Raw genomic sequence first — 10,305 nt, forward strand, 5'->3', positions numbered from 1 at the left:
GTACTGTGTAGTATGTACAACAGGACATGCCAACTTACCATCCCCTGGAAGGCACGACACATAGATACAGCATTTTCCCACCTTGCCCCAATAACGTACATGCGGAGTGCAGCAGCAAGTGGATAAAGGGGGGTCCCGCAACTTCCTCTGTAGCTCTTTCCTCTTCTCTCTGCTCTCTCTCTCTCCTTCCCGTCAAGACTTCTCCTGACTTAGCGTCAGAACGTCGTACCACCCCTCTCCCCAGGTCTTCCTCACCTCCACTTTCAATCGGCAGCTCGGTTGCGCGACGTCAGTCACCACCCTCCCAGCTAGCCAACCCTCCAGCTTGGCGTTGTTTTTTTTCTCTTTCTTTTTTTCTTTCCTCTTCTTTCCTTCTTGCCCACCCTTGTTCGCTTTGCCATAGTACTGGCTGTGCTGGTCTGCAGAGATTTTGGCCCGAGCCGCTTGTGACCGAGCGGTCCGCTCTTCAGCCTCCTCTGCCCCGAAAGGTTGGTACACAACAGAGCTTGGGGGAGATCGCCTTGCAGCTCGCTCGATGAAACATGGGATGGAATAGGCCGGCATGATTATCAAGAGACGTGGTCGTTGCAGACAGGACAGCCTACACACGAGGCAGGGTGCCGACAACAGCGGCAGGCAGTACGCACCGGGCACCCTTGGTCTGGAGCTATCTGGATATCATGCGTATATCTATACGATTCAGGGATGGAAATGCTGCCAGGCTGCTGTTGGCTGAGGCAGGGCCGCCTCGCCCTGTTGTTGTGATATACAACGATCGACGAGACGCTTTGGACCACCTCAGCTGCCGCCGGCTTCAACAAGCAACGCAGGGGTGGCAGTACAGGACGATGGCCTCACGGAGGAGTTACAGATCTCAGTCTACCAAAGTAGGTCCCGCTCTCCACCAGCCTGCGTGCGCACTTGTCGTGGTGATGTCCTAGCGGGACCATACCCTTGGGGCTTAGCTTTCAAAAGGACATTATCGATGTAGGCAGCCATGTTCTGGCATTTTTCTAGGACTATTCCATTACGATTAGATTCTGGAGACTCACGATACTGGGTGTCCCCTGCTTGCTGCCATCCAGCCATACCCGCCTCCTCACCAGGATCTCTGGAGATCACCTCGTGTGTCTGTCTACTTGTACCCAGCGCGCTGGGTCTCCTCCACTTGGCGGCTACGCCGTAAACCATCCAATAGACGAACAATGAAGAAGTCGGGCTTTTGCGAACAGACACTTGATGGTGCTTGGCATGAAGCACACGCGCAGACCAGACCACGAAGGACATTGATCTCGTCTAATATCCTGTGCTTTCTACGGGTGGGGTCCAGGGAAGATACAGTAGATAGTGAGAAGCACGGGGCCACAAGAGGGCTGAGCACAAATCCCACCCCGCGAATAAACGCGAGCCAGTTCGCAAGATTGCAACCAGCCTTCTTGTTGTTGTTGAAGTATGAGGATCTTCGCGGTCCTAGCGAGCGTGTGCGTCAGGAACCAGCTTACGCGCGCGAGTTCCGCGGACTCCAGCTTCGAGTCATTCTACGGTCGGTCTGAGTGCTGATGAGCCTCAATGCTTGTCGATCCCTGATGGGAGCTTTTGGGAAGAAGGGGTTTTGTTCTTTTCTGGAACCCTCCTCGGTACCGAGTGTCTGGGAACCGTCACGAGGCTTCCGGATGCGGGAGCTACATTTGGCAACAAGCGATAGCCGGCGTTTTCTTTGGGCGGCGCCAGATCGGCTGGCACTTTCCACACGGATGAGATTGTTCTCATGGGCCACTGCTGCGCTATCAAGGGTGGGTAATGAGGATCTGACTAGGTCTACAATCTCAGTGGGCAACCTAACAATGTCGTACCAGGATTCTGACATGGCTAGCGACAGGATCATATCTGAGCTTCGCATCGATCGAGACACATGGTTATATACTGTACCATAGAGTATCAGGACTCAAGGGCCAATTACCCATTCATTAATTAAGGCGACATGAGGATGCCTGTACATACTCTTTGATAGTGTCCAACGCAAGGCCAGTCGAGAGCCAAAAAGCCACCACGGATCAAAAAAGGAAATCCCACCCAACCCCCCCTCCCAACGGATTCTGAAAGTGCCACGTGGGAAGTGTCCAGACAACATGCAGTCAAATCGGGCGCAGTAATACTTGCATGAAACTATGAACGGGGTCTGTATCGTCGTCCCGCGATCAAAATTCCTGCCTACGGAGATAAACACCCCCATTTGAGCTCTGGGCGCCGGACCAGCTGACCTCTTATTCAGTATCTCTCGCTCGGACCTTTGGGTTTGAAACGAGTCTACCTTTACCCGGCTTTTCCCAGAGCTTCCCACGTGTGCCCACGCGACATTTCTCCCTGAGCACGGCCCGCTCATTACGATGCTCATGTCAATTGGACATGTCCTTAGATAAACCCTGCCCCCCTCCCACCCTCTCTGTCTCTCTCTCTCTCTTTGCCCCCGGAGCGAGAAGGTCCCGGGCGAGGGGAGGGGCTCGGAAAACATGCAAAGGGCTACATGCCCGCCCCCTGGCCTGTCCGGAATTATTTGGTCAGTTGAGGTGTTGTTCTTTTGTTGTGAGCATCGAGGGGGCGGCGCCTTGCTCGGCTTGCTTTCAACCTGTCGGACGTCATGTCCCAAAGATATCGTGAGCGTGGGGAAAGAGGGGCAGGAGGCGCAGACTAATCACCAATCAATGAATTCAAGACAACGTTATCCGCTCCGCTTCCGCGCCTCTGGGCTTGATACTAAGGCACAACATGGCTGCCACGGCCCGAGTGGCTGAGAGGGGGGAACCAGTTTCTCACAGGGAGTTCCTGAGCCGATGGCTGGGCTTCTTACCGATATGCATGTGAGGAACAGGTCTCATTCAGGTGGAGCACTTGTCTAGGATCTTATAGCCTGGTGCTTCCCTTCAGCCTCTTTGACGAAAGTCCCCGAGCGGCAGCTTACATGACTATGGAGGATGGTGATTAGTGATGAGGGTATCGGTGATATTGACTACACTACCTCTTTGGGAGGATATTTTCTGTAATTTCTCGTGATAAGCCTGGCTCAGGTTTATGATCCAATATATGGGAAGAGTGGACCCTGTTTGAGTGTGTGCATCATGGAGGACCTCGGGAGGCGGTGAAATGACTCTGATGAAAAAATTATGTATGCAGAGCCGTAAGTCATTCCGGGGTGATTCCAAATCAATTTTGAAGGACGATATACGAAGTCACCAGGCATTCTGAACGTTCATATTGTGGAGAAAGACGGTACCAGCATAGTCTTTTTGTTTGAGTGTGTTGTAACTAGAATATTACTTGCCAGACTCTACACCTTCTCTCGCCCTTGCAGTATTCATTCATTCTCCTTGTTCATTATTTGCCTTGATATGTCTGACTAGCTGCCATGCTAGGTGATGCAATATTGTCAATGATGAGGAAGTTCACATGGCTCGCACTTCCCAGGAACTGTAGCAGCTACTAGAGACTAATGAGCCCTTTCAAATATGCTTCAGCATCAATTGTCTGTCTATGAACTGTGCACGTCTAAGCTGCTAGATAGCCCGATCCTATTGTTTACACCTTAACAGTCTTGGCCCCATCAAATCCTCCTGTTTGGGCGAGGTCATACCCGCGCTGGTTCGCAAGCAGCCTCAAAGGGCCTCCCCGCCTCCCGTTCTATCACGAAGTCGCAATTGTAATATCCTAATTGGTATCTAACACACTTATCTACCGGAAAGCCAATGATGCCCAGTCCCTTGAGCAGAAGAGGACTGCTTCTTCAACCATGCTTATTTAAATATCGTGTGATCACACCAGAACGAAGAAGTATCTTGTCCGTCAGATGTATACCGATCGAAGCCCTTCCAGAGGACCACAGTCCATTAATGAACATCATAATCATCATCCATGCTCCGACTTATCCAGGCTTCCGTTAGAAATGCTCACTATTTGAAAGTCAAGTGCTTCCATACTGCCCAATTATTACCAAGCATCTCCTTAGCACAGTAAGCAACCAGCCATAAATACACTCTGCACAGCCCAAGCCAGCCCAATTGCATGCCAAACTTAACTTAATGGGTAGCATCGAGTCTCATGACACTCACTACATATCACCTAAAGTTATTCTCAAACCGCTTGAACGTATATCCGATGAACGGCAGCGTCATCTCGGGTGTCTCCTGCTGCTCGGGTGAAGCTTGCAGGGCACCGGCGCTGGGGTCGTCGACGTCCATCGCGCTCGCGGCCTGCTGCTCCAGGTCTTCAGTCGGGAAATACGCAGTGTCAATGTCCGAGGTGAGACGTGGTTCGAACGGGGCGCGGAAGCGCCGTAGGGTATCGAAGTTCACGCCTGCGAAGAAAGGGTGGTTCTTGATCTCGTCGGCGCCAGCTCGGCCGAGACGAAATTCGGAGTTGCATATGAGGCTGAGGGTTTGTGTGTATATGCGTTAATACAGAGAGACAGACAGATCAGGTCAAAGGAGAGGATGGTGGTTATGTCGATAGATTTGACCCCGGCCCCACCCCCCCCCCCGGGGGGGGGGTGGGCGACACATTAGGCGTGAGCGAGTGGTGAGAATGACAGAGAGGAAAGCCAGTGAAAAGGACGTACCTTCTGATCAGATGCTCAGAGGAACGGCTGATGTGGACATCACCTGGGAAGTAGAGGCACTGCTGCCAGTTGACAATCTTTCGGTAGACGTCTTGCCTGACCTCTGCGCAGAAGGGGGGCCAGCCGACGAGGCACTCAAACATGATTGTCCCTAGGGACCACTAAGATTCATGCCGTTTCAGCACCTCACCCGCATTTCATAGCAGCGAATATTGGTTGCATCAAATGGGGCTCTTACCCAGTCGCAATCAAAGGAGTAGCCCTGCCCGGTCAGGATCTCGGGAGCGATGTAATCAGGTGTCCCAACCGCTGAGTAGGCCATCAGTCGCCTTGACTTCCTCCACTCGTTGATTTGTGCTCGATTACTGACGGTCAGGCTGATCTGGTCGATATTGACGGAGTACCGGTTGAAATTTCGGGAGTTGCGCGACGGTACGTCACCGTTGCCGTGTAGCAGCTGGTGATAGTAGTTGCTGTCGTGTAGTTTTCGGAATCCTGTCGAGAGGCCGAAGTCGGTGAGCTTGACGTGCCCTCCGCGGTCCAACAGGATGTTGTCTGGCTTAATGTCTCTGTGGATGAACTCGAGCTTGTGAACCGCCTCAATGGCCATAATGATCTCCGCGATATAGAATCTGGTGATGTCCTCGCTGAAAATATCGTACTTGATCAGCATCGTCATCAGATCTCCTCCCGGCAGAAACTCCATCAGCATATAGAGAAACTTGGTGTCCTGGAACGTCGTATAGAGCTTCACCACCCAAGGACTGTCGGATTCGGCCAGGATATCTCTCTCTGCCCTGACCCTGGCGACCTGATCGCCTGCAATCATCTGGGTCTTGACGAGCGACTTGAGGGCGTAGATCTTGGAATCAGCCTTCTTCCGGACCAGCTTGACTTCGCCGAATGCTCCCTTCCCGATCAGCTTGACAACCTCATAGTCATCGGCCTTGTTGCGAGTCCTGAGGAATCGCAGGTACTTGGCCTCCTGTCTTCCTGCCCCGGTCCACAACGCCTCCTGGCTGACCCTCGGGTCCCTCAGAGAATGCTCTAGCTCGCTCTGTCTACACAACCAGGGATATCAGCCCAGCCCGTTCACTCATCGAGGCTCTTCGCGGCCTTTGTTGTGTGGACTGACTGACCTCGAGTTGCGTTCACGAGCCCTCTTGACACTATCTTTGAAAAAGTCTGCAGCTAATTGAGAGCATTTCGCCCTGTTCTGACGAGCCCTTGGCCCATATCGCTCTGGGTTGCGCTCAGGCACTTGGGCGAATTCGGGCACTGACATTGCATCGGCTCGTTGGAAGTTCAGACCCAGATGATTTTGATCTCTACACTTGTCCGACCGATTTGGAACCCCAGAGACTTAGAGCATCAAGATGATTTGAACGAGCGTGTGAAGGGACAGAGGATTGAGAGAAAGCGTTGATGAGTTCATGAGGGCAGCAACGGATATAAGTCGTTGCAATGAGCGTGGTTTGGAGACCACGGCAGATGGACGGCCGAGACACGCATATTTGAGGGCCGTGGCACCGAGTGAGAAGAGGAGGGGTTGGCTAAAACCCCCCTTTCTAGTCACCTCAGCAATGCTACCATGTTGCTCTTAAGGCTCAAAAGGGAGAATCATGCATGGTGTGTTCGGCAACCTGAGACAGACTCGAGAGACTCAATTTCATGCTGGCAAGGAAGTGCCCACGCAGGCAGTGTTGTCTCCCGTGTGTTCTTCTAGCGTGTTTGTCGCGTGTCAATTTACCATTCATTATCTCAAACATGATTTCTGTGGCTGGAATGTGCATGTCCGTTCAATGCAGTGCGACACAAATAAGTATCCTCTCAAAATTGCCTTTATTTTCTTCCTTTTTTTTGGGGGGGGGGGGAGGGATGTTTGGGCGGTTCGGAGGGTCGGGAAGCACTGTTGTTGTCAGTTAATACTTTCTATTACTGCAGTTGTAAGACTTAGAAGGTGATGTGGGCCACAGAGGTATTTATGTCACCAGATTGATCTACCAGGATTGTCCAAATTGTGCTGATAAATGAGGACTTTGCCAGCATAGGTAATATCATTGATCTGCAAGAATGGGCAAGCTCAAAGATCAACCACAATCACGAATGAGCAATGTGCTTGGCTGAGTTGGAGATAACGAACAGTGAGAAATACAGACCCCACTTCCCTCTGTTAGGTATGGCTGGCTCCTCGTCTCCTCCTGTAGGCTTGCCAGGTGCCTAACTGAGTAAGTACCCTGCCACTGCCTGGCTACTGCGGTACATAGTGGCAGCATGCCCCAGACTCTCTCCACCTGCCCGGACAACGCACGCCACAATGACTCCTCCAGCTGTTCATCCCCCCCAAGCGTTCACGATCAACTTGGCTTGACCTCAACTTTGACCTTGACAACAATACCACTTTGGCCAGTTATTCCCAAGACAACACCAGCTTCTCTCTCTCTTGACCACACTACCCTTACGTACCTATTTTTCTGCTTTGAAGAGAGCACCTGAGTCGTGAGTCCTGTGACGCTGCATCCGGAGCACTTGTTGCTATAAATCCTCCAGGGGCCCTCCGCAGCCAGAAGAAGGTCTCAGGCATAAGGTGCCCACCCAAGCGCCCACCCCCCTGGCGCTGCAAATGACGGCATCCTCTACGGTAGCCTCACATCCACCACCCTCCTGGGTCCTCCCTACTCGGACCTCATATCACGACAACCACTCGCCTTCTGCTGCCACACTCGTCACCATCTTCAGCCGTCCCTACAGTCTATCTGCCTCGAGTCTGACCTAACCAGGCAGGCTCCTCACCGGCAACGCCAACAGCCTCGTCATCAGCCATCCTTCCCACCCCTCCCCCCAAATCATCCTGCCGCCGTCGAGCGGTCGTAGTCGCAGCGGGAGATAGGTCCTCCCGCAGAAGACGCCGTGGCGGAACCAACTCGCCGATCGGTTACGCCGCCCGTATATACCCAACCCACCTCTGACGACCCATCCCCCTCGCCGAACCATCGCCCTTCTTCCAGCGCTGTCCTGTCTGCCCCATCCGACCCCCGAGCCGTTGCTGCCCCCCAGCTGCGGCACCAGCAGCACAGCAACATCAGCGGCGACGATCACCATCACAACGACGAGTCAAGAAGGCTACCTCCTCTCGCCCAGCTCCAGACGGCCACGGAACAAGGAGCTCCCTCGATCACCGCCTCTACGGCTGCTGTGCCCCGTCAGTTACTCGGGCGAAGGCAGCGGACAGGCTCTGAGGAGGACCAGGAGCACTTTACACAGGGCTCCTCAAGTTTTCCCGCAACCGGCTTCTCGAGTGACCCGCGGAGACCTAAACGCAGGCGCAGAGACAGCATGTCCGCTGAAGGAGATGGAGAGGCAAGTTCAAACGGAACAACCAGAGGGCTCAACAGCGACTGGCCGCCACCACAACGATCTTTCCAGGGCGTCGCAACTAATGGAACACACAAGGCCACGGCGTCCTCCCTAAATGGCTCCTCCTTGCAGAATGGCAAACAACAGTCCCGCGAACCCGCCGCCCCGACCACTCCCTATTTCGGCCACAACCGAGAAGAAGTCACACGCATCCTGATACAAGCTCTCTCTGATATGGGGTACCACTCGGCCGCCCAGAGCGTCAGCAGGGACAGCGGCTATGAGCTGGAGAGCCCAGCGGTCGCGGCTTTTAGGTCTGCGTTACTGAACGGCTCTTGGACGGAGGCAGAGCAGTCCCTTGAAGGTGCTGCTATGGCCGTGGATTCTCAGGATAGAGCCGGCAATGGCCTGGTGCTGATGGAAGGATCTAGCCGTGACGCCATGAGGTTCTCCATACGGCAACAGAAATATCTCGAGCTTCTCGAGCTAAGGGATTATAGGCAGGCCCTTTCCGTCCTGCGGACCGAACTGACCCCTCTGAGCCAGGACCCTCAACTGCTGCACTTCCTTTCCTCGCTCCTCATGTGCCAATCTTCAGAGGACGTCAAGTCAAAGGCGGACTGGGATGGCGCCCGTGGCATGTCCAGGCGCAACTTACTTTCGAACCTCTCAAGTACGTTTATACTTCTCCGGATTTTTGTTTTAGTACCGAGGCGTGTCGGTTTGAAATTGCTAACTTTTCGGGTCACTTAAGAACGCATATCACCCTCTGTTATGCTTCCCGAACATCGATTGGCAGTCCTTCTGCAACAAGTCAAGGACAGACAGATAGATCGCTGCAAGTGGCATACCAGCGCATCCTCGCCGTCATTGTACACGGACCACGTCTGTGACCCAACTCTCTTTCCGAATGAGGTTGTATATGAGCTGGACCAGCCCGGTGAGGTTTGGCAAATTCGCTTTTCGAACAATGGCAAGCGATTGGCTAGCTGTGGTGCCGACAAGCACATTTACATCTGGGACATGACTACGTTCGACCTCATCTACAAGCTGGGTCACGACCACAGGGAAGCGAGAGGGGAGGAACCCATGGATGAGGGCGTTGGGGATCTTGCGTGGAGCCCGGATGACAGTATGCTTGTAGCATGTGAAAGGGATAAATGTGCCAGTATATGGGATCTGAAGGTAAGAAAACTGGAGAAGCACAAATTGCCTCGGGGGGGGGGGGGGGGAACAAAAGGTTGAGCATTGAAGCTGACGACTGAATACAGACCGGCACCCTTATCCAGCGGACCAAGAGGCTGAGTGAACCAGTCAGTAGCTGCGTATGGGCTCCCGATGGCGCATCCTTCATCCTGGGCAGCTTTGATAAGGCACACGCGATTTGCACGTGGAGCGCCAGAGGCGAGCAGCTTTACACGTGGACCAAAAAATTCCGAGTCGGCGACCTGGCAATCTCTCCGGATGGTCGCTGGCTGGTAGCTGCAGATGACCAGCATGCCATACACGTGTATGACGGCCAGACCAGGGAGTTGAAGTATGACCTGGATCTGGCGTGTCGTGGAATCTCAATCCGCGTGTCCAGAGATTCAAAATACCTCCTCGTCAACAAAGAAGATGCCATTGCCCAACTCATCGACATCGGTAGTAGGATCACCGTGCAAAAGTACACGGGCCATCGCGGCGGCGACTACACAATCAGGAGCGATCTAGGCGGTGCGAACGAGAGTTTTGTTATCAGCGGTTCTGAAGGTCAGTCCAGCTTCTTTTCCCTTTCCTTTTCTAGGCTCTTTTTACGCGGATTAGGATAAAACTGACTTGAGCGTCATAGATGGCGCCGTCTTTATTTGGCACATGCTTAGCGGCAATTTTGTGGAAAAGCTCGAGGCTCACCGTCCCCGGTGTAATGCTGTAGACTGGAGTCCGACTGATCCGTGTCTGTGGGCATCCGCCGGAGATGATGCCAAGATCAAATTGTGAGTCGTGTTTCCCACTTTGGTTGTGATATTCTATACGAAAAAAATTATATTTTTCTCATCTGATGATATCTCTACAGGTGGTCAAACAACGGTCGCAAGCAAGTTTTAGCACACATGCGCCACGGCACAGGACGAAGAAGCGATGACTAGGCGGATTCGCAGCTGTCTCACATTGTACTCGGCGCTCACAATCTACGCTTCTGAATTTGACAACCTCGGATCCATTGCCTATGCGCATGGACATGACGGCCTCGACTCGACTGCGAAATACAGCTCGGCCCCTAGGGACAAGCATGCGGTCCCAGCTCCAGCCAGGTCCAGCCTCGGGATGCGAGTGCTCTAAGTAGCACATTGCGCTAA

At 53.2% G+C, this 10,305-nt stretch overlaps 2 protein-coding genes across 2 annotated transcripts; one reads left to right on the forward strand and one right to left on the reverse strand.

Annotated features, from left to right (window-relative positions):
- Positions 1-3,689: 3,689 nt before the first annotated feature.
- M406DRAFT_344537 (serine/threonine-protein kinase cot-1) lies at positions 3,690-6,065 on the reverse strand. Its single transcript, XM_040921987.1, has 4 exons — positions 5,749-6,065; positions 4,848-5,670; positions 4,610-4,770; positions 3,690-4,422 (listed from the first exon to the last, which is right to left on the reverse strand). The coding sequence occupies exons 1-4, from the start codon at positions 5,892-5,894 to the stop codon at positions 4,110-4,112; spliced, it is 1,443 nt and encodes a 480-aa protein (XP_040782193.1). The 5' UTR covers positions 5,895-6,065; the 3' UTR covers positions 3,690-4,109.
- Positions 6,066-7,945: 1,880 nt separating this feature from the next.
- On the forward strand, positions 7,946-9,946 carry M406DRAFT_336717 (WD domain protein; the record flags this gene model as incomplete). The annotated part of the gene is made up of 4 exons (XM_040921176.1): positions 7,946-8,639; positions 8,721-9,151; positions 9,238-9,718; positions 9,798-9,946. 4 exons carry the CDS (start codon positions 7,946-7,948, stop codon positions 9,944-9,946), a joined length of 1,755 nt encoding a protein of 584 aa, XP_040782194.1.
- Between the last annotated feature and the right edge of the window lie 359 nt (positions 9,947-10,305).

This window comes from Cryphonectria parasitica, assembly GCF_011745365.1.
Source record: "Cryphonectria parasitica EP155 unplaced genomic scaffold M406scaffold_1, whole genome shotgun sequence".
NCBI lineage: Eukaryota > Fungi > Ascomycota > Sordariomycetes > Diaporthales > Cryphonectriaceae > Cryphonectria > Cryphonectria parasitica.

Bases quoted from the DNA above. Each gene is read 5' to 3' on its own strand.
- M406DRAFT_344537 (XM_040921987.1), bottom strand. From the start codon at position 5,894: ATGTCAGTGCCCGAATTCGCCCAAGTGCCTGAGCGCAACCCAGAGCGA. The intron at 5,671-5,748 runs GTCAGTCAGTCC...CTGGTTGTGTAG, and splicing joins GCTCGTGAACGCAACTCGAG to ACAGAGCGAGCTAGAGCATT. The intron at 4,423-4,609 runs GTACGTCCTTTT...ACAAACCCTCAG, and splicing joins TCTGAGCATCTGATCAGAAG to CCTCATATGCAACTCCGAAT.